This window comes from Zalophus californianus, chromosome 2 (assembly GCF_009762305.2).
Source record: "Zalophus californianus isolate mZalCal1 chromosome 2, mZalCal1.pri.v2, whole genome shotgun sequence".
NCBI lineage: Eukaryota > Metazoa > Chordata > Mammalia > Carnivora > Otariidae > Zalophus > Zalophus californianus.
Window position 1 is genome coordinate 58309517 of NC_045596.1, and position 25650 is coordinate 58335166.

The 25650-nt window shown below is 33.5% G+C and overlaps 1 protein-coding gene across 6 annotated transcripts in view; it reads right to left on the reverse strand.

The window, feature by feature from the left end:
• Nucleotides 1–25650, reverse strand: part of ANKRD17 (ankyrin repeat domain 17) — a 158680-nt gene that overhangs the window by 115670 nt on the left and 17360 nt on the right. The window contains exon 1 of one of the 6 annotated variants that reach the window (XM_027597688.1): nucleotides 9794–9921. The exons of the other annotated variants lie outside the window; for them this stretch is intronic. Within the exon in view, the coding sequence (XP_027453489.1) occupies nucleotides 9794–9847 (54 nt within the window). The 5' untranslated portion in view covers nucleotides 9848–9921. Of the gene's footprint in view, nucleotides 1–9793; nucleotides 9922–25650 lie in introns of those variants that run through there. 6 annotated transcript variants of the gene reach the window in all.

The following is a 25650-nucleotide window of genomic DNA, read 5'->3' on the forward strand; positions in this document are numbered from 1 at the left end:
TTTTACATTTAGAAGGGATTGTAAAGAATCTATATGGTACAACTTAACTTCAGAGAGTAAGAAAATCAAGAATAAAAAAATATTTATTTCAAATAACATAGAAAGATTATATACCATAAAACTATAACCTATTGATCACCTGGGTTGATTTGAGTAGTATGAATTACTTTTTCTTCTTCCTCATTTCATGTACAGTATACACCTAAGCAAGGCTAAGAGTTCAAAGAACTTCTAAAGGGAAAAAGAAGTGGCTCCTTCACTGTACAAGAATACCTCAATTAAAATGAGAAACAAGCATTTAAGTGCTCAATATACAATTCTAAGTCACTAAAGACACCAAGAATAAAACTACTCACAGGAAATCATACGGCAACACTATAAACTCAAGACAATGAAAAAGCCCATTAAATATAATTTAAAAATACTTAAAAATCAATGTCAACATAATTCAGCACTCACTTACTTTAGAAAAGATTTATATTTATAATTCATAAAATATTTATAAAGTGATGATTTACCTGCCAAGATATTTTTAAATGACATATGTGGGGCTTAATCTTAATATTTTGGTTCTTTAAATGGATACAGTTACGGGAGAGCAACTTTCTACCCACTGTTGTCTCCATGTATTTTATTTCACAGAGAAAACTAAGAACAACAGGAAAGAAACTGAGAAAGATATTTTGAGAAGATAACAAAATATTATACAAATGTGACAAAATTTTAAGAGGGAAAACTTTCCAACATGTGTGAACACTTAAACACCAGTATGTTTTTGCAAAATCCTAACCAGTATTTCCTTATGAAATGTAAGAATTTAGAAACTCTACTTCTCAAACTTACTTAAACAGTTCACACAAATATATATTGGTCTTTATTATGATGACAGGGCATAAATTAAAAATGCAGAACATGTGACAAGGACTGGGGAAGTGTCAACAGGACAAATTCAAGGTTAGAACTAGCTAATAAGGATGAACACTAGCTGAAGGAATGAGAAGGTCAACAAATGAGAATATCTGTGTGAAATCAAAGAGCCAGGTTGACCACAATATCCAAACATCAAGTAGAGGATCATAATCTAGACAATTTGTAGGAGAAAAAAAAAAAAAAAAATGAAGTGGGCAGCAGATATCCAAACTCAAAGAGGCTAAATCATAAAAGGCCAGAAACTGAACAAAAAATAAGACAGCAGAGAAAACGAGCCGTTTAACACTGGCTCAACACTCTTCCTCATCTCAACAATCCTTTAGAATTTGGAAGCAGAGAAGAGTTATTAGCATTTGAGAAGTGGGAAAGACAAGAGATGTACAGATGTTACTGACATTCCTCGTTTCCTATGGGAACACATGATTTCAATGCCAATTTCAAAATTAAACTGTGGCAAAAATGTAGGCCATACAAAATATACATGTTTATATAAATACAAAGAAACGTATAAATTAAATTTTAAATAATATAATTTTGGTACGCCTGGGGGGCTCCGTCGGTTAAGCGGCTGCTTTCGGCCAGGTCATGATCCCAGGGTCCTGGGATCGAGTCCCACATCGGGCTCCTTGCTCAGCAGGGAGCCTGCTTCTCCCTCTCTCCCTCTGCTTGTACTCTTTCTGTCAAATAAATAAAACCTTTAAAAAAATAAAATAAAATAAAAATAAATAAATAGGGGAGGGGGTGGGGGGATGGGTTAGCCTGGTGATGGGTATTAAAGAGGGCACGTTCTGCGTGGAGCACTGGGTGTTATGCACAAACAATGAATCATGGAACACTATATCAAAAACTAATGATGTAATGTATGGTGATTAACATAATAAAAAATTAATTAAATAAATAATATAATTTTGCTAGTAGGCAAAGGAATTTGAAACAAACAGCTTAGCCTTTGGATAATTGAGATGTATGTTATCTTGAGTCATATTTTTCATTTTCATAGACAATATAAAACAAAACTAGTCCCAGAGAAAAAAACTTCTCTTGACTGGATGAAAACCAGCTGCAAACTGTCATAGGACACAGAAAAGAAGCCAATAGCCTTTAAAGTGAAAAATATTCAAGGGGCACCTGGGTGGCTCAGTTGGTTAAGCATCAGACTCTCAGGTTTTGACTAAGGGTCATGAACTTCCTGGTTGGGAGACAGAGCCCCACATTGGGCTCCCTGCTCAGTGGGGAGTCTGCTTCCCCTCTGCCTCTCCCTCTGCTCTTGCATTCTGTCTCTCAAATAAATAAATAAATCTTTAAAAAAATATTCAAATTTGACTACTTAATATATTTGTTTCATTTGCTAAAATGAGTATTCAAATAAATCTATGAACCGCTTTCCTAATTATTCAGTAGAATCATAACAAGACATGAGAGAATTTACAAATCCATTTGTTTTTAATAATTGTCTTTATCAAAATCAGAAGTGTTACTATTTAATGTTATTTTACAAGCAAAACCATTTTCTACTTAATTCTAGCTTCTCCCTTCACTCAACTTGACTTAGGAGACCTCAAACTCCTTTTTCATAAATTCTGAATGACTAACCTAGGGCTTAAAATTTTAAGCAATTATTTAAATTTCCACACAAAGTTCTTCCCACTTCTTAAACTTGCTTTATTATAGTTGAAGGGTAAAGAAATCCTAGAGGGAGTGTCAAAAGAGATTAAAGAAGTTGGGACTATGTGATGAATTAAGAAACTTGATAAAATGGTAAAACATTTGAATCAAATAGACTTAAATCTTAGTTTTATGTCCTTACTGATTGTGAACTTGGGCAATATACTGTAAACCAGTAGTTACTCAAGTGTGGTCCACAACATCCCTGGGGATCCCTAACTTTTCCAGAGGATCTGTGAAGTCAAAACTATTCTTATAATACTAAGATGTTATTTGCCTTACTGTGTTCACATTTGCACTGATGATATAGAAATAATGGTGAGTAAAACTGCTGGCTCCTGAACACGAATCAAGGCCATGGTACCAACCATATTCTTTCTGCCATGCACTCATAATTTTAAAAAGGTGCAGGGGTGGGGGTGGCAGGAGAGAAAGCCAGGTTCCATTATGAAGTAGTAAAAAGTATTAATTTTTTAAATTTCCAACCTTGAACATATGACATTTTAATATTCTTTGTGACAAAATGGAAAACATTTCTGCTAAATACCTATGTATGGCAGTTATGTCAAGACAAACACCTGTGTAAATGTGAGCTAAACCAATAGCTTTTTTCATGGAATACCATTTTTACTTAAGACAGACTATGGTTATTCATATTTATTTGGCAGACATTTTCTCAAAAATGAATGAAGTGAGGCTATTATTTCAAGGAAAAGAACGCACTTCCTTTGTCATCAGTAATAAATTCAAGCTTTCAGGCAAAAATTAGAATTTTGGAAAATTTACCCCTGACACTGTGAATGTGACAGCTTCCCAGTTTTTGACTTTTGTAAAGTAAGTGCTGATATTAGCATATGTGTGTGTGTGTTTTTTTTTTACACTGCAGAATGAAATGTAGCAATATTTGGAAGTCAATAAGTATGTCAGAAATCATTTTCCAAATGACCAATGTATGATGTTACAAACTCATGCATGAGTACAAGATCCATTCAAAATGTGCACTAAACCAGTGGATTTTAATCTAACAAAGTTCAGAAAATTCCCTGATTTTTTTTTATATTCCACACTGCAACTAACCTCTAGGAAACTAGCGTTTGTGTAGTTTTAGGAGTGATATCGAAGAAGAATATCCGTAATTATCTGAAAGAATATGAAAATATTCTTCCTTTTTTTATCCTCATGTAAGTGTAAGATCAGATTTTCTTCTTAGACTTCCTCCAAAATAATGTATTACAATATACTGAATATAAAAGCAAATGTGCATCTAGTTATCTTCTATCAAGCCAGACTTCAGAAATAGTTGTAAAAATGCAAAACAATGCCACTCTTCTCAGTTTTCTTTCGGAAATTATTTTTTATAAAAATGGTAACATGTAATGGATTTATATTATTTTTAAATGAATAAATGTTAATGTTTTTAGATTTTCTTAATTTTAATTTCTAATAATTATTGATAAATATAACTCTCATAAACAGAGATCCTAATGAGTCCCCAATTATTATTTTTTTTTAAAGATTTTATTTATCTGACAGATAGAGAGACAGCGAGAGAGGGAACACAAGCAGGGAGAAGAAGGCTTCCCCCTCAGCAGGGAGCGCAATGTGGGGCTCAATCCCAGGACCCTGGGATCATGACCTGAGCCGAAGGCAGACGCTTAACAACTGAGCCACTCAGGCATCCCCCCAATTATTTTTAAGAATGTAAAAGAGTCCTCAGATCAAAAAATTTGATAACTACTACTCCAATCATCTCTGAGGCTAAAGTTTTCTTGATCTGTCAAATGGGGGATGATATTAACATAAAACAGTATATGAGGGTTATCATTACTTTAAAAAAGAGCTAACAGTCAAGTATTAACTGTTAGCTGTGCTAAATGTTTATACCAATTATCTCATTTATTCCTTACAAACATTCTAGGAAATGGATACCTACCTCTTCAGAGAGTCATTGAGAGGATTAAATAAAACAATGCTTGTGGAGTACTTGGCATAGTCCCTCTGTATACAACTTAAAATTTCAATAAATGGTAACTAATGTGCTCAATTACTACTGCCACCATAAAACTATGTGGGTATCCGACGTACAACATATATCCATATATAACCAGCTAGTTAGAAGCCTGATTCTACCCAAGACCAAATTATTAATGACCAATACTGACTTAACCCCTCATTAAACCAAAAGTTATCTGATGGACATTTAACATTTATGAACACCTCTGAAAGGCCTTTGTCTTCAAAATCTGGAAGTTATATAAACCAAATATCAGTGGTTAAGCAGAACTTTGATGCTCACCAATTCTGTAGTGACCAATTCATTTCCTATCAGAATGAGTTCTTTAGTCAGGTGTCAGAACAAGGACCCCTAACAATGCGGAGGAACGTGTCAATGTTTTTGCATGTGTACACAGATAATACATGATGTAGACCTTTCTTAATTCACACACCACAGCATGCATTAACTACTGCACTATGATGGATTAACATGGGACTAGTGGCATCTGGACAAGTCTGCCCTTACTCTCATATGAGAATAATAGATTAATTCAAACACTTCTAGTTACACTATATTTTTGCAAGCTGTCTGGAGCTTTCACACTCTATTAAAACATTAGTATTTACAGGGATTATAAACTAATATAAGTGCATCTTTTAGCTACCCTCTACTATTCCCCCATGCTTCCCCCGAAGTTGGTATATGAAAGCAATGTTGCAACTTCTGCCCCTCCCTCCAAGATAAACACAATTTTCAAATAAAAGTATTCATAGTGCATAATATAGCAGGAACATGAATGTGTGTATGTAAAGTATACGAAGCATATATATGAGAGTGTTATATGTATACGTACACATCCACTCATCCATAACATACTGATTTAAATGGCAATGGAAAAATCTTTAAGGACAAAAAAACAGACTTTCTGGACAGCCCAACATTCATAAACATGCTTAACAATTACATAGATAAGCATAAAAAAGATAACCTACAGGTGTTTAAATTAAGGAAAATATATGCTTACTAAAAAATTCAGAATGCTGAAAACATGGGTTTCAAATTATTCAAACAAAAAAATGAAAATACTAGTATTCAAATACACAATTGAATGCATCCTGAATTCAAGAATATTTAAATACCAATGGTAGATATTTTGTCTTCTGAACTTTTAGTTTGTGAAGCAAAATTAGCTGGACTTATTTCATTGAATTTCAAGTACCTAGCACACTGAAGGTACTCAATAAATACTGGAGTGAAATTATAAGATTCAATCTGTTCAACATGTCTAATCTTTCCAAAACCTCTTAATGAATGGAAAATGTTACTTATATCAATTCAAAAATTTACATATTTAACTTAACTTTTCTGCCTCTAGATCAATTTATACTTATGTCCTAAGAGTTACTCCAATTCTTCCTTGTGAAAAATGTTACCATGGTTATACTAAATATAGAACTTTAGAAATCCACTGAAGACTTGCTGATAAAATATATAAATATGTGTATTACACAAACCAATATATTCTATAGAATAAAAAGATATATAGCAAGTACCTGTTCAAAGAGTCTACTTCATGGAGATTTTGTATCATTACTAAAAATAATTTTCATGGGAAATAGAAAGCAGATTACCCCTGTTTGAACTAAAATGCACTATTTACCATTAGCTCATCATGTTGACAAATCAAAAGGAAACAACTTCCCTGTGACTCTTTCAATCTTATTTAAAAACAAAAACAAAAGCAAAAAACCCTCTGATGTCATGATAAATACAGAGCAAGAAATTGTTTCATAATAAATCTACTTCCTATGTTTAAATCTGACCCTTAATTTAGTTCTACCTAAAGGATTCAGCCAAATGCTCAACCCACTGGATCTTTCTGTAAGGAAAAAACAGAGTTGGGGTTTTATCTTATATACAATCTATAAAATCAAGTACAGATGAAGCTAGAAACCGTGGCTTTGGTCTGATGAAGGAACAAGACTGGGCATTAGAGTTACTATACTTAATACTGCATTCTTATTTTCATAAAATTGCTACTTTTTAAAATAAAAAATATATCAAATGCTATATGCTGAAGAAAAGAATTCTGAATTTAATTAAAATTAAGATAAAAATATTTGTGAAATTTTCTCATTTGTAAAATAATTTTTACAGAAAACTATCAAAACTGGTTCAATTATAAATAAAACTAGAATATATATAATCAAGTTTCTGAAATGATCTCTCATATGATTCATGTTTTCATACAAAGAGCTTATACATAAACCTCTCCAGCTTATATACACAGTATTTGGTCAAACAAATTGAAATATACAAAAAAAGTTTGGAGGACTATTTCTTCTCATTGATCTAAGTACCATTATTGGTACCAATAATGGATCTAAGATCCATTATTACATATGACCTATAGGAAAAGCATCAAATTTCTAAAAGTATAGTCCTATCTCAGCAAAAATAACCTTAACGAATTAAAAAAAAGAGAGAGGGAAAGAGATTTATATAGACTCCTAAGCTCTTTCTATCATCTGTATTTGGCTATTTTCCCAAGTATTAGTTAAGGTTAGCAAAAACACAAACACTTTGGTTTGGAAAAGAAAATTACTGACTGGATTATTTGGATAATTTAAATAAAGACGTTATTCAATTTAATCCATTATCTTGGGCAGTTGAGAAGTAATGATATTAAGCTGAAAACAACCTTTTCCAGTTTAAGTTTTAGAAACTTACAATATTTTACTTAAGATGTTGAAGATCACTTAAAAATTCAAGTTAAATACATATGGGGATATATAATAAACATTACAATTTAAAAGATAAACTATAGCATTATGAAAATTAACCTGCACTATATTCACTGATACTGATTTTTTTTCTTTTTACTAAGATTTAATAAGAGCACCTTCAAGAAATTTATGATTCAAAGGACCACGTTATACCTGAAGACAAAAAAAATAGAAGGGGTCCAATGTTTAATGTAAATAAGCAGAAATCTACATAAAATTCCAGATGTTCAATAAAGTCACAAAGATGAACATCATGGTGACAAACCTAAAATAGCTCAATTTTAGCTGTAATAATAAAATTGTCACTGTGGTATATAGACAAACTTCATTATTCATTATTGGGCATTTATACAAGGAGTTAACTCTTTTCAAAAGAAGAAAAAATAATTTTCTGTAAAGCCTGTAGTGTAAAATGCTATTCACTTGCAATATGAGGTACTTTTAAAAATAGTACATTTAGCTCCAGAGATAACAAGTTTACTCTCTTAGGTCATTATGACTAGTTATAATTTTGGAAAAGAAGCATATTTTATTACTACTTGGTAATTTTTCTCATTTAGTCTACCAATTATTGACAAATAGTTAAATTAAATAATATAAATAAAGAAAATTACACAGTATGATTTAATGCAACAGGTATATGAGAAATAAACTGAGATTGAAAATTAGAACAATTAAAGTTACAGAGGTTATTTTAATAACCAGTAATATGAACAAATTAGGTAATGTAAAAACATATTAAACAGTTTTAGTGGAAATAATGAAAAGCCAATTTCTGAGACGGTATTAGAAAAACCTATATAAGAGGCACAAAAAAATGCTCAAGTGGGTTTTTCCCAGAAAATAAATAAGACTTGTAAAATCTGTTATATACTGAAATTTTAAATGGCTAAAGAAAACATCAAAAATAGATTTATTGTAATCTGTAAAATACTGTTCTTTAAAATCCACACAAAAATTAAAAAGCACCTTAAAATATACCACTAGAACTTTATAATCTAATCAGACTTGTTTAAACTGAACCACTAAGTCACTGACCATTCCTAATTACTGAAGTTCCTTCATGAGAGTACATACCACTATTTCTAAGTAGGTAATTCATGCCATTTCTAAGAAAACTCAACAGTATAATAAAGAAAACTCAGTAGCATCAAAGTTTAAAAAGAGAGAGAGAGAAATAAGAATGGAAATTAACCAGAGGATTCAACTCAGACAATAAGCTCTTAGGAGAGGGGGAAAGAGTATGTTGGCAGGTGTCTGCAAGGAGCGAGATAATACAATGGAATCAGTTTTCATTCTGCAGAACAACCATGAGACTTGCTGCAATGTCAGCTCCAAGCACACACTGAGGGACTCCAGAAAATGCTCATTGATCATGCAGCACTTTATAATGCGCATAGGCTTTTTTTCTCCTGCTAACCCCGCCTAGCTTCCCTTTGCAGCCTATTTTCCCAAGCCCTCTCCCCCTAATACAATCTCTTCCTGCAGATAGTGAAATATTTAATAAATTGTCTTTAACAGTGTAAGTATTAGGAATACCACTCACCATCATGAGCCTCTTTATCTTAATTAGTATTTTTTTAATGAGGGAGGGAAAAACTCTACACATCCATAGATTTAAAAATGGGCATTAAATATATCTATACCTACAAATACAAATGTTTGATAGTTATACTACAACCAAAGCCAAAGCCCATTATAGTTTCACTTTGACATGTATTTCCTGGAACTGATTTATACTCAAATAGGTTTTTATAAAATTGATACAACCAAGGAAAAAAAGAAAATTAATTTAAAATTCTCATGACTCAAAATGCAGATTTTTATTGTGAGCTCTCAATCATAATGCCTGAATTTTAGTCTTTTATTTTTTAACTTAATATTTTCTAATGTCAAAGTCACATGAAAAATCCAGAACCAGAATGTACCAGCTAAATTAAGCATCAGATTGATATATATGCTTAATTTTATTCTAGAAACGAAAATAATCAGCTGTTTTTAATAGTTAACAGCAAGCAGAGCTTTGGGCTTAAATATGTAAATGAATTCTAAGACATATGACACTAAACCTACTCAAAGCTGCTTTGTAGACCCCACCTTCTAATGAGTTAATCTAAAGGTCACCACCAGCCAACGTTTTTTATTAAGTCCGAGGCCCTTTCTTTTTTTTTCCTATCAAACATATATTTACAATTTACAAAACATGAAGTTTAAACAAAATAATTCTAGACTTGTTTAGTAATCATGTGAACCAGACTGGCAAATTCTCACAAGGAATAAGGTCTGACCATATCTTGCTTTTATGCTCTGTCTCTTTGCTCTCTCCTCTAATCTATTCATCTGTAAAATAATTCCGGCAGATAAGATTTCTTTGTTCAGATTTCAACTTTCATTTCATTTACAAACCTAGCCCTACCTCAAGAATGTCTTCTAGAACATATGCTTCCATTTCAGCCGCTGTCTCCACCATGTTTTATCAAACTGCCATGTTTCTTACTGCACTATGATTAGATCATTGCCAGCAGGAACACTCCTCTGTGTCAGCAAGGGAACAGGAAATGGAATGTTCTATTACATGCCTAAAGCAGCTTAGCTGTTCACTAGCCAGGCATCTACCAAAAGAGCAGGGGGTGACTCACTGTGTATTTTTTAAAGATACAGAAGCTCTATTCCAAAGCAAACTTCTGTCAAGTAATTTCAACAGACAAAATAAATAAAGTCCCCTATTTTACCATACCAAATTTTAAAATCCTAAAATTTCAAAAAAAGAAATAATTATACATTTTTTTAAAAGCTATTTAAATACGTCTGGCTTCCTGGTTGAACAAAAGAGGTTGAAGTGGGTTACGTAGCAATTTATCCTTAGTAAAGCCTTGTAGTGAGATTAATGGCTGTATTAAATACGCAAAGGAGGAGGCAAGGTTATACCAAGTAAGGAATTTGCTATATCAGGCAAATGTATTACATAACATATACATTACAGGTGCTGACTTAAGGGTGTCAAAAATAATTTTTAATGTAGATTTTTTTAATAGCAAACTGGTATTCTAGAAACTAATCTGTTTGGAAATATCTAAGAGAATGAGATCAACATTCAACTGACTTACAAGTACTGAAGCAAGACATAACACATCATGGTTATATTCATTTTCTAAGAATGCCTTTAACTTCATTTTCTAACCAGAGGAATGGCCCTTCCCCCCCCTTATCATAAATACTACAAGAAACTAAAAGATTTTAGATAAATGAAATTCAGAAATACTATCTGGATCATTAAACAGCAAATAAAGTTGGTGACTGACAGCAGAGCCAATTTATATTATATTCACTAGTATAACTGGTCCTCAATTTAGTAAAATTTGTTACTTTGTCAAATTTCTTCCTTATGTAATCTGGAATATGAAAAATGCAATGGAAAAGGAACAATGTTTTATGCTTTGTGGCGAAATAAAATAACTGTGCACGTGTAGGAGTGCCACACAACCTAAAACTGAAGTGATTCCTCAATGTACTGATTAACCAATCTAATTATAATTCTAAGGTGAACAGTTTTTCTTGCCTAAATTTTCCTAAGGAAAGTGAATTTTTAAAGCAAAGGGAAAATATAGGAAAAAAATTAGAGGACGGAGTTATTATTAACACATATGAGCAAATCTAAGCTGAGAAAAGCGAATGACATTGCCAGTAATGTCTCCTCACAATGATGTCATGTTTCAGTGGAAAAGGATTTTGTAGTTCTCTTGGGCCTCAGATTATTTACCTCTAATTATTTACCTCTAAAACAGTATAACATTCATTCGACATGGAATATCTTCTGCATATTAGAAACTATTTTAGATATAGTCAGTAAGGCATAAAATTTCTTAACAGCATCTTTTTAAGGCATAAAATTTCTTTTTTTAATTTTTTTAAGATTTTTATTTATTTATTTGAGAGAGCGAGAATGAGAGATAGAGAGAGCGCACATGAGAGGGGGGAGGGTTGGAGGGAGAAGCAGACTTCCCGCTGAGAGGAGAGCCCGATGCGGGACTCGATCCCAGGACTCCAGGATCATGACCTGAACTGAAGGCAGTCGCTTAACCGACTGAGCCACCCAGGCGCCCAAGGCATAAAATTTCTTAATATATGAATATTAAATAAGAAAAATTAGTTACTACTTAATATCTGATATTTAGGGGGTACCCTTAATGTGTCAGGAAAAATGAGGTTTTTGTTAATAAACATGTCATTTAACCCTTATAATAACCCTGCTAGGTGATAATAATTTAAAATAATATTAAGAATTACATCATGCTTACTATATGCCACATGCCATTTTAAGTGCTTTGTATGTATTAACTCATTTAATTCTCACAATAATCCCAAAAGAAAGGTAGGAACTATTATCTCCATTCTACATATGTAGAAACTAAGGCACAGAGGGGTTAAGAAATTTGCCCAGCTTATTCCCAACTAAGATAATTAAGCTGAGGAGCTAAGATTTAAACCCAGGCAGTTGGCTCAAGAGTCTGTCCTCTATCTAATATACTTCCTCCAGGTAATATTATTCTCATTTTATGAATAAGAAAATCAAGTCTCAGAAAGTGTGCACAGTTTTATAGTAGAGTTAGAATTCAAACCCAGAACAGTCTGACTCCAAAGGCTGTGTGGAATTAATGGAAAACAAATGATATTAAAAATAATGTTTTCCCTCAGGCCATATATAGTGATTACATCTAAGTATGGGTATGCCTGGCATTTGTGGAGGCTTCTGAAAAAAAAATAATTTGCAGGGTGCCTGGGTGGCTCAGTCGTTAAGCGTCTGCCTTCAGCTCAGGTCATGATCCCAGGGTCCTGGGATCAAGTCCCACATCAGGCTCCCTCCTCGGGGGGAAGCCTGCTCTCCCTCTCCCACTCCCGCTGCTTGTGTTCCTGTTCTCACTATCTCTGTCTCTGTCAAATAAATAAATAAAATCTTAAAAAAAAAATAATTTGCATTGTTAAGACCTAGCTTAAGAGAAACTAGCAAAAGGGCTTTTACTATTTCCTTTCTTCAAGGTCAATTATTTTTATGCATCAAATTGCTTCATCCTTACATTAAGAGAAGTCAATAACAAGGTTTTTCTTTCTCAAACCTTCCTCCAACATAAGCAAGCAAAGACAGGCTTGAGTTCAAAGAAATCTTATGTTAGGTCACTTTTATTTCCCACAAACCAAGAATAGGCTTTCCAACTTTATTTGCTAAGGAATCAGGCCCCTTATGACTCAAGTCAATTAAACCATTTACTCTCTCTTTCCCTTCTGTTCTAGGATTACAGGGTGCTTATCTTTTTAGATAATTATTAAGTTTTCATGAAAAAATATGTGATTACAGCTTTCCTCCAAGATTATGGATGTTTATATCCATTTATCATCTCTCTCTTTCCTACACATCAGAAGCTTGATGAAAGCAGGTAACATTTTGTTGCGAATATATACCCAGGGCCAGCACAGTCTCTGGCATAGAGCAGACACTTAAGCATTTGTTGAACAACAAATGCCATGAATTTGGGAATTGTTGGAGAGCCAGTAATACATCCTAATTATTGCTACCACTAGGAATTATTTCTCATGACAAAAACATTTGTTCTGTGACTAGGTCACTGAAATAAGATATTAGAAATACTCAACACAACAAGCAGAATATATATTTCAGAATTTCTGTAATTTTTTATTATACAAGCAAAACAATTACTTATTTTTATTTTCTGGTCCTTTTTGTTAATATGATGACCTATGCCACAGCATAAAATACTTGGGCAAAGGGTGTGAAAGAGATTCATATGTATCAGCCTTAAAATCCTACATACTAAAGTGAGCCACCTTCCTTCTAGTTTAACCTCATCACACAGGCAAAAAAAAAAAAACCCTGTTTTTCCAGTTGCCTAAACTGATTTCAATGGCACAAGGTCTTTCATTTTTTGCCAAGAGCAAAAGCATTGAAGTGCAAATAGTAATTAACATAGAACAGTTATGCGAACAAATGCAAGCCAACATATGTAAATAACAAATCATAAAAGAAAATACTAAAAGTAAGATTCAAATGTCCAAAGTGAAGAGAAAAGCCTCTCATAAAAAAGGGGGGAAAGGACAAAAGAAGCTCAATAAATACCAAGACTGGATGAAGGAAATCTTCTAATATTACAATTTTATTTAGGACCAGCACTGGTTTCTTTTAATAAGGAACAAGAAAACCAAACACACACACACACACACACACATACACACACACAGACACACACACACACACACAAATGTGTTGAGGACAAGCAAGCAACATTATTTTGTATGACTTAACTCTGATGTTTGTTCCCCCATATAAAACTATTTTGCAGTCAAATGCTCTACCCCTGAGCTATACCCCCCATATAAAACTATTTTGAATCAAAAAGTCCTTGTAAAGGGAGTTTATTCGCATCAATTTTTTTTGTTTGTTTCTTTTCAAAATCCACATTTCCAAGCAAGGACAGATCATTGGTGGTAGGACAAATGTTAACAATTTCACCCACCTACATAAAAGCAAACTGCTAGAAAAATATACAACTTCATCTCTCAAAATGTGTGAAATATAATCTTACTTTGTAATCTTTTTCTCCTTTCTACATGTAAGTTATATTTTAGCAGAAATATGAAACCCAAGTGTGAAATAACCTGGACCAAGCATAAATGATACAGATATTAAAGAATTATACAGAACTCAAAAGACTAACAAAATCTGGTCAAATTTCTGAAAGCAACATTATTAAAACAACACTCTCTCAGGACGCCTGGGTGGCTCAAGTTGGTTAAGCGTCTGACTGTGGCTCAGGTCATGATCCCAGGACAGTCCTGGGATCAAGTCCTGCATCAGGCTCCTTGCTCAGCAGGGACTGCTTCTCCCTTGGCCGCTTCCCCTACTTGTGCTTGCTCTCTCTCGCTGACAAATAAATAAAATCTTAAAAAAAAAAAAAAAAACACACTATCTCCATGATTTTACCTTATATTTCTCCTGAACCAATCATGCCATAATAATAACTGAAGGTTCTAGAAGTCTAACATAGCACAGTGATATTCTTTTCATTATGACCATTGTTTACTTTCTTTTTTATTAACTATGGTGTTTAAAGTAATACATGTTCATGGAAAACATTCACATAAATAAGAAAATAAAGAGAACAGTAAACCTACCTCTTAGCAACTCTTAAAAGGCACAATTAGTGTATTTTTCTAGAAATAATCTACATACAATCTACATGATGTATATCTTAGTATAAGATTACTTTTTATACAAATGGAAGCATATTATGCATATTCTTCTGCATCCCCATTTTTAAAATTTAACACTCCATGACAACTGTTTCAGGTTAGCACAAGCAGGTCTATCGCTTTGATTTTGATAGCTGCTAAAATTTTCACTGAAGAACTGTACTGTATTTAATCAGTTCCCTATTGATGGGTATTTGTGTTATCTCTAATGTTTCACAATGCTGCGATGAGCATGCCCAGAGCAAGGACACACATACTACACATGCCTAAATATAACTGTATGGTGCATTTCTTGATAGATATATCTATTTAAACTTTTATGCTACCATACTCTAAAGAAGATGAATTAATTTATATTTTGACAACGAATGAGACTCCTTCTATAGAAATATCAAGTTATTAATGATACAAATCTATTAAAAAACCCAGATCAGAAATCAGCATCAATTTTTAAAACACATATCTATGTTTACCCTTAGTTCATCATTTCCACTTTTCAAGTAATCTCAAATTAAAGTTACACCTCCTCTCATTTAATTTCTGTCCCTTACCAAAGTAAATCAAATAAATTCACTCCCTGACAGATTAGGAACTTCAGCTGCTATTTACAAGAAAGAAAAGAAGGAAAGAAAAGAAAAGAAAAGAGAAAAGAAAAGAAAAAAGAAAAGAAAAGAAAAGAAAGAAAATAAAGAAAAAGAAAAATTAAAGAAAAAAAAAGGCAACAATGCAGATTCTATCTATCTATATACATGTATTTGGAGAAGAGAAAAAAATGGGGAGGAAAATATCTTTTTAAAAATTAAAAAAGGGGCACCTGGGTGGCTCAGTCGATTAAGTGTCCAACTTGATTTCAGCTCAGGTCTTGATCTCAGGGTCATGAGTTCAAGCCCTGTGCTGGGCTCCACACTGGGTGTGGAGCCTACTTAAAAATAAATAAATAAAATAAGAAACTAAAATTAAAAAAAATTTTTTTACATCTACCTTTTTGCTAAAATACAAAATCCATTCAGGTTTAATGGTTCTTTAACTTAGGACTAAACTGTGAAGTTTTGCCAGAATTTAGTATTCTGAAGATACAAAATTCTTTGGGTATGTTCTCACTAAAGTAAATTAATTAAATACTGTTGGTTATATTTGTTTCCCTTCCACATTTATTTCAAACTACTCATTTTTAAAGCAAAAATTCTAAAGTAATCATTCCATCATTATAAAAAAAAATCTAATATACAATAAAAGACAGAGCCACACATAAGCAATTTCTATTAACATAAAGAGCACTAACAGTTTCTATCTCAGTTTCTTAACACACATTCCAGGGCCAAATTTGATAATAATATTTAAAAATAATAATGATTAAACCTTCACTAGAACCTCCATACCAAATGTTAACAGTTGGACACGCTTCTGGATATGTGCAGGAATACCTAAAAGGTTTAGGTAATGAAGGATTAAGTAAGGATATTTAAAATTGTAACCTCATAAATAAAATAATGCAAAGGCCATCCAGTAGTATATTTTAAACTGAGGCTAAAGGTATGAACTATTTTATAATAATTTATCTTATTGCATAATGTTTTTCAAGGCTAATATTATAAAAAGCCCTAGCAAACTTTTGGAAAGATCATCATTAGCATTTTCATCATGCATTTATACAAATATTTTTGTGCTTATTAGGTGATGGGCCTTATACTGCATAATGGATATAGACTGACAAAGTTAGTCCACCTCCAAGAGTCTATAATCTAGAAAAACTTGAACCTGTTTCTCCACAAAATTTAAAATCAAAATCTTCCATGATTTTTTCCTCTTCTCTGATTTATACTCCCTTTCCATTTTTCTTTAATCCAACTAATAATTAAAACCCAAAACTCCACTTTGAATAGGAGAGAAAATTTCAATATATTTAAACAAAATATTTCATCCAGATGTGTCCCATGTACAGAATGGAATACAAGCAGAGTCTTGTCCAAACATAAGTAACATAGTAAGCAAAGTAAGAAACAAAGCAGCTGTCCCTCTTTTCACATTTTCACAGTGTGCTCATTGGACAGTTGCATTTGTTGTCTCTACCCAGGATGGGTCACACCATGAATTCATTCTTTTTCCAGTATTTCACAATAGGTTCTATGTATACAAAACTGATAAAATATTTATTGATTTTAGGTCACACTCACCTCCCCAAATTTGTCTGTACTGTACATTCTCAAATAAAAATTTAAAAAGTACATATATAAAAGAAATTAGCTATTTCAATGTTGTTTATATTTGTTTCAAATAGGATAAATCTACTGATAGTACAGCACTCTCAATCTGGTCAGCAACACATCAGCTGTCCTCTGCTCCAAAGCAACAAGTATCTCCAACAAAAAGAAATATGCCACATACGCAACCCCCCTGCCACGCACACACATGCATACCACACAGGAAGAGTGGTAGAGAAAGAAGAGGGGCTGAGGATAAAAATACAAATGACAAGAAAAGACAAGTCCAAAACCAACTTTTTAAGAGTCACCAATTTCTTCCACCCTTGTGAAAGACAACTATCCTACTCTAGGAGACTTAAGAAACAGCTCCAGGTAACATGCTTAAGATAGTATCAAAGGCATGGAAAATCGGGTGTAAAAACTATCCAATTAACCGTGGATAGTTCTACTACCATCACTGGCTCTTCTCCTTTGGTTCCTGGATGTTTTGGGGTCACTGGCAACAAGCTCCAATCAGTCTGGTCTCTCACGATGCCTGTTACCACTCTATTTCTAGCCTAATGTATTAATAAAAAATTTTGAATGGTTTTTCAGCAATTACTGCAAATATCAAAAGACTGACTATTCTTTCAGATTCATAACTCCATCTCCTAAGAAATGCATTACAATAAATTCTCTTTATCCACCTAAGGCTAGGCCAAAAGCTACAAAATAGAGTAGCATTCTTTATTCCACTAACCTAATCCTGACCATAGCTAAAGAATCTTTAAGGATCTTCACATAAAGAGAATCTCAAAACATAACTCACTTTCCAAAGTTCCCGAAGTGGATATACAGATAGGATTTCAACACAACCCGCGCACGCACGCGCACACACACACACACACACACACACTCTTCATTCTATGTAACTGAAATATCTCTTTGGTCCTTATGAAGCTATCTCACAACACAACTATCTGTTACCATTACTTTCAACTTCCCCCACAAATTTCAGATAACCAGTTTTACTACCAAATCTCCAACAAAAACTAAACAATAGAAGAAAGCAGAAGGCAATATTTACCAACTGTCTGTGATGGATATCTCACTAGCATGCTTTATGAAATCAAATTTAACCCACATTCATATCTTTCGATTCCTTTATCACCAATTTCTTATCAGAATCAAGTATTTTTAGAAAGCCTAAGAACTCCCATACTCCTAAAGCACCTATATGCCAACGTCCCTCAATGAAGGCAGTCGATATTGTTTAAAGGGTAGACACTGAATAAGCTTACAGATTTTTTAAAAGCATAACTTAACTGCCAAGCATAATTTTATATTTAGTATGTCGTGGTATGCTTAAGGAAACCACTGCCCTCTTACACAAATTCCACAATTTCCAGTAAAACACTTAGTTTTTAAAGTATTTCTCATAATTATTTTAAAGGTATACATTTACATAACTTGATTTTTTTTTTAGCACTCCAAATTACTTAAAAAACTATGTACAATTTAAGTAGACAGTATATGTGGGTCTTAGAATCTTTTGCAGTTTACACTTATAATACTTAAAGACATATAATACCATAAAATGTTATATTCTTTAAAATCAAATCTGCAAAACATACAAGTAGAAATCTGTTTCCCATAGATCGTTTCTGATGCAAGACTCCTAAAACTAAGCTTCAAAAAACATTTTACCTATATACAGCATAAACAGGATGCTAACCCACCTTACGTTGATATGACATCAAAATAAAACTAATTCTAAAACAAACAATTTTCATTCAACAAATGTTGTCTGGCTAGGGACATAATATCAGTGCCATCTCTAGAAGGATAAAAAAGGCCATTTCTATTGCCATCTTCCTTCTTCCAGTTCTTCCAGAAGACATATCCTGCCTTTAGTAGCTGTGCCTCCCCTTGATCAACATGATTTCCTCCTTATAGACAAACCAGGCTTCTTCTAATCCTGGTCTTCAATATATCAGAGAAAATGTCATCTTATTAGGAGTCATTGGCAGGAAGAAAGGCTCCAAATGTTCCCATATATCCAATTTTTTAACAATAAATATTTTTTTAAAAAAGAATCATGGAAAGGATTCAGGGACTGACATATAAGATCAAGAATATATGCCAGTCAAGAAATAATTATATATTCTACACAAAAATAGCCACATTCGTATTCTATGCAACTTGCTAATTTCCTGGAATTAATCCCTATGTGTCTTCTCTTTCTACCTCAGTTTCTAAAAACCATGTACCCCTGAAATGTCACTTTATAAATAAAAGCATTACTATCTTACTAGGTGGATGCAACTTCTATAATCTTTTTAATGTTGCAAATGTGATGTATACAAGTAAGATTTTTTCAAAATTCAAAGGCCACAAAGGCACAAAATGAACAAAACTAACACAAAATGAGGTCTTTTTTGTACCTGCCTGCATTAAATTGGCAATACACTGTTACACTGTTATTAGACTTCTAGTGTGGTTACCAGCTTAACTTTAATACTATTTTACTTCTGTTTCCTAATTCAGCATTTTTATATGTTATCTATTGACTGTCCACTGACAAAATGAGCACTAACCCTTCTTCTATTGCCCTCAACCTCCTACTAATTTTATGTTATTCTTTTTTATACTATAAAGTTTTATAAAGCATTCTACTCCATAACCTTAATTAAACCTATTTTATAGATCTTCTAAGTGGATTCTAAAAACTAAAAATCAATTAAGTACATTTATAATGTGCCTAGGTAAATACTAATCACCAAGGGAAATATAATTTTATATCATTTAGACGTTACTGATTGAAAGAGAACTGTCCATGTATCCCAGTCAGACGACACTCCTGAATTTTCCTAGGTTTCTTCAGTTCTTTTTGTAGGCCCAAGATTGCCAATGTAACTACCAGTTTCCTCCCACCCACACTGCTCTACCACCATATCTTCTATCTTGGACTATATTTTTCATTGTACTAAAGTATCTCAAATATTTTCATATAAGGTGCATAGTTTTTCCAAGTATAAAAATGTACTTGTCCTCCTATGATAAGTAGTGTGGTTGAGTACAGAAAATTTATGTCCAAATTTCTTTTCCCCCAAATGTGAAGATACTGTTCGACTATCTTCAAGCATTCATCAAGGCTGCTAGGAACTCAAGTCATTTCATTTTCCATCTTTTATTCCCTCTCTGTGGCAGTATTTGGGGATTTCCTTTTTACGCTTAGAGTTCTGAAATTTTACCAGATGTGTCTAGATGTACATCTTTTTCCATTCATCCTGCTTGGGCTCTTACAATCTGAAATTCATTATCTTTCTTCCAGCTCATGACCTTTTCTTCAATTATTTCTTTCATTATTTTTCTCCTTCCCACTGTTCTGTTCTCTGCTTCTAGAACTCATATTTATGGATGTGAAAACTTTATGATATAATGTATTTTCTGGACCTTCTTTAATTTTCTCTCAATTTTTCTAGATCTTCTTTTTTTCTTCATATATGCAGAGATTTCCTCCTCTTTCGCTCCAAACCAACAATTCAGTCTTGATTCATGCTAAATTGTTATTTAGCCTTTCCATTAAAATTTTTCTTTATAATTGTCAAAATCTTTTCTGGTTCTCTGCCCTTTTTTCAATGAAACTACAATTAATGATTATAACATTTTCTTAAATCTTAAGTGAAATATCAATTACAGTTTTTGAAGTTTTCTTCTGAATTATATCTGACATCAGTTGTTCTTTTATTCATCTTAATCCTCTTCCATCTTGATTCTCCTCAACTGTCTGATTATCCCTGTCTGTTTATATTGGCAAATGAAAAGATTACTTTAGAGAGTACTGGAAGCCAAAGTGGCCTTTCTCTGAAATTGTTCAAGTTTCTGTACCCAAGTGGCTTCTCTCTTAAAAGGGAGAGTAGCACTATTTAAGCAGGCAGGGCACATAAATAAGGCATCCAAGCAAGGTACCTGCATAGGAAGTCAAGCTCGCTGGGCACTGTCAAAACTGTTTTCCTCTGGAGTAGCATGCGTTAGTGGCTCTGCTTCTCTCTCAGATTCCAACATCTCAGTAGATGTCCTACTGAATTGTTGGTCTACTTTCCTAAGGGCATAGTCCTTAGATTTCAGGCCTGAAGACAGGCATCACTGCCACGAGAGTTTAGGCTGGAGAAAGGGCTGGAAGGAGGTCCAACTAAAGCATTTTGGAAAATAATTTTTTTAAAAAATTCTTGATTATTACCCGGTTACCCACTACTGTTCTTTGTATTTGTTGACTCCAAGCTTGGAGCCTTTCTGAGGTTCCCCTAGGAAAACCTGAGCTTACCTCTGGTATTTTGGGTTCCATTTCTTCTGAGATTTTGCTGTCAATCCAATCCCATGAACTTTCTATCTTCTTCAAAATTTCTGGTCCTCTGATGGTACCTGTAGTGGACTGTGAACTGTAATTTTACTGCTCAACATGCTTTCTCCCCTCTCCCCCTTTTCTAGTAACATAATCCCTGTTGTCTGTGGGGAAAATAGTCCATGTGATTTAGGAGGTGATTTCTTCCCAACCACCACAGGGGTGGCCACATAACTTAGGTCTGGCTAGAATATCCCATCCCCCTTTCCTTTGGCAGCCATCATTGCCTGGCTGAAAATAAATAAAACATTAGAAAAGAGAGACTAAAAATGTTGAGAGAAACAGTACTGATGACATCATTCAAGTCTGGATTTATCCACATCTAGGTTGGATCTTCTCCCTTCATTCCCCACATACATGCAAACATACATTAAAGTCATAGAGCTAATGAGGTCCTTTTGCTCCTCTTTAAGGAAGTTTGACAAATAACATCTGTTCCTGCTTTTCAGGACTGTCATTTAATTCAATCCTTATACAACATCAGTGGGACACTGGGAAAAAAAAGGAAGTTAAAGGAAAGTGCTCAATCTACCATATTTAAAAGAAAACTTAGGACAATAACTATAAAATAAGCCTGAAGAAATAAAAATAAAGCTTTATGGTTTGCTGTTAAACATATAATGATGAAATAAGCTGTAAACTTTACTAAGTACATGTTCTCATTCCACAAGACATCCTTCGTATGTCTTGGAGTAAAAAAGCAGACATAAAAAGCAATTATCTCTCAAAGAGTTTTCCTCTGAGTCAAGATTCCAGTGGTTTCAAAAAGAAAAAGAGTAAAGGAGGAAAGGTGATAGTAATTTAAAATTTTCTAATCTAGTATTGTGAAAAAAAAAAAAAAAAAAAAACTCTCTAAATGGTTATATAGTGACAACCCCTGAAAGAAAAATTCTGTAGCTACTGGTGTGATTATTGGGGCAGAGGTAGGGAAAGTTGCTTATTTTTAATTTTAGAGGTGATAAAAAGTAGATGGTCACTGAACTCTTCAATGGATAAAAGATGAAATCCAGTACTCTTCACCTAAGGTTCATAATTCATGATTCACAGATTTACGCCTTAAGAACTCCTCCTAAAATATGCAAAATGCTGTATCTATGTTTAAGTAAATTTTGGGGAAAAATAGGTCCACAGTTTTCATCAGAATCTAATAACTAAAATTCATGACCTAAAAAAGGTAAAGAAAACTGCTCCTGACTGAAAAAGAACAATGACAACTTCATTCAAGATTTTTATGTAATAATTAAATCCAGAAAAACACCTAATGAATACCTCCAACATGTAAAACAGTATTTTATTCCATTCTTTAAAAAAAAAACTGTTAGGAAAAAAATCATTAGCCCCAATATGAATGAAAATAATGAAGTCAAACAGTAACTTTCCCAAAGTCACATGGTATTAAACCAGGTTCAAAAGCAAGTTTCCCAACTTGATTTCAAACTCTTTCCATAAATGCTTTTTTTCCAGGAGAAATATTCGTAAGAAAAGAAATACAAAGGCAATGGGTTATTTCATAATGGAATGTAATTTTATGTCAGGCACAGAAATTGTCAAGTACTAACATGCCTATGGTTTAATGAAAGTAGAATCTGACTCTTATTCCTAATTGCCCTTTGATTAAGATACTAAGGAAAACTTGTGCTTCTGGTAGTGAAGTCAGGAGGACCCTACTATTTGATTAAGATGTATGAATCTTAACACTGAAGGCTGCCTAAGCCAACGAATGGGTTCTCTAGCCAAGCAAAGCTGCTCTTCTGGGCTCCATGGGCTACACAACAAAGTTGTTCATGCATGAAGGACAAAAAGCTGAAATGCCAAACCCTTGTTTTTTTTTTTTTTATATTTTGGCATAAAAGACAAGAGGATCTGTGGATAAGGCTAAAGTAAGTAAGAACTTCCACATATGAAAAGACCTCCCACACACTAAGGCACATTCACAACTTAAAAACATATTCTAGTACTTGGATCTGGCCAAGAGAACTCAGGTACTGGAGTTTGGGTTGGAGCAGAAAATTGGGTCAAACTTGGATCGTGAGGCAATGGTTATATGGGGGCAAAATAAGAAGAGAAATTAAGTACAAATGAGAAAACAATCCATAAAGCAAGTTAGAGATGTCTTTTAAAGGTTCCAAGATTTAGAAAGTATCATGGTCAAATCTTTGCATTGATACTTTGCCATTTTATCTAGAATCACAGAATCATCTGCTAAGGTTACAGCAGAGAAGTCACAGAAATACGGATTGCTTCACCATTCCCAGAAAAGGAGCTAAAGAGTAAATAAAGGATGTAGAATTTTGCATTACTCAGTCCCTCTTTATTAACAACAGTATGACAAAGTACTATAAGTTTTCTAATTCTGGGGGAATTTAAGAACATACTTTTTTTTTTAAAGATTTTATTTATTTACTTAACAGAGAGAGACACAGTGAGAGAGGGAACACAAGCTGGGGGAGTGGGAGAGGGAGAAGTAGGCTTCCCGTGGAGCAGGGAGCCCAATACGAGGCTCGATCCCAAGACGCTGGGATCATAACCTGAACCAAAGGCAGACGCTTAACAACTGAGCCACCCAGGCACCCCTTAAGAACATATTCTATTTAAATACTAAAGATCTGTGCCTGCTTCAGCAGCACATATACTAAATACTAAAGATCTAATGAGTTCAGAATATAATCCTAAAAGGGCATCTAACCCATGTGACTATCACTTGCAGAATCTCTGTTACAGACTCTCATTCCCTATTAACATTGGCTCCATCTAAAATAAATTAACCCACATGCACAATTACAGCTGAAGAGTTTTATTGGCAATCTGTGAACTCAAAAAAGAAATAGAGTTGCTGTAAGGATTAAATGAGACAAAGCAATTCAAACTGTGCCTGGTATATGGTAAACACTCATTAAAAATATTAGTTATTGAAGGCAACTGGGTGGCTCAGGTGGTTAGGCGTCTGCCTTCAGCTCAGGTCATAGCTCCTGAAGTCCTGGGATCGAGCTCCATGTCCCCACGTCAGGCTCCCTGCTCAGTGAGGAGTCTGCTTCTCCCTCTCACTCTGCCCCTCTCCCCTACTCTTTCTCTCTCACTCACTCTCTCTCACATAAATAAAATCTTAAAAAAATAAAATAAAATATTGAGATTACAATTATTCAATGTGCTAAATGTTATGAACAACTTCAGGGAAGCAGTGATATTTCAGCTGGCTCTTTATGGATAAAGCAGTCAACCAAGAGCAACACCCAGAGAAAACAGATATTAATAGGGCTTGAAAGCTAACATTTGACCTAGCATATCCCAAAACATACTAAACCACTACAAAACCACTGTAGTTTTAAAAATACAGCATTGACACACATAAAATAGAAATCATAGAAACAGACCCATTCACCTTTGGTCTAGCACTTTCACCAGTGGAATATATCCTACCAAAATACAGAAACATATACACAAAGATATGTATATCAAAAAGAGCCCACTGCAATATTATTTGTAATGGTAGAACACTGGGTACAACCAAAACACTGGCCACAACCACTGTATAAAATCAGGGAAGTCATGATTCCTGAAAGAGAATACTCCCCAACCATTAAAGGAAACAAGAAACTATATGTGTATTTATGTGGAAAGAGTATGATAAACTATTAATTAAAAAAAATTTCAAAAGATTTTTATCATGACCACATTCATACAGAACAAGAATTTTTTATATAAATATACATGTGGATAAAGGTGTAAAAATGCACAGAAAAAACATGAAATTATATACACTTAAGATTTATACCTTAGGATATGAAAGAAGGGAGATTTTTCAATTATTATACCTTATCTTCCTCTACTATTTAAATTTTTAGTTTATATTTACTACATGACTTAATAAAAATAAAAAAATATAATGCAATTTCCCTTAAGATTCCTCCCACACAAAAAAATTAGAAAGAAAACAAAACAAAATACCACAGTTTAATATCATGGATGCATACTCTATCACAGGTTTGATTCAAAAGAATGTGTTATCACGCCAATGGAATTACAACTTATCTAGCTTGAGTCTTATAGCAGCTCTTCCATTCTGACATTTCTTGAAAATCAACTACATTTTTAAATTATTCCTAGTTTATCTGAATATACTTCAAAAACATTGAAACAAAACTAAAGAACACTGGAATGATAATACAAAAGAGCTAAAACACATTCACAGAATTTGTAAGTCCTGCCTTAAATGTGTATGGAGATGTTTTGAGTCCAAAGACAGCCGGGTTAAGACTAATGACATCACAGATTAATAAGAAAACTATATAGATTCTGTCACTGCTCTTGTCTTCTTCATAAAAGCACCTTTACTTCTTTAGTAGAAATTTGTAAGGGAGGGAGGGAAGAAAGGAAAGAAAGAAGCCACGCATGTGTAGAGCTTTAGAGTTAGGAGGAAAAAAA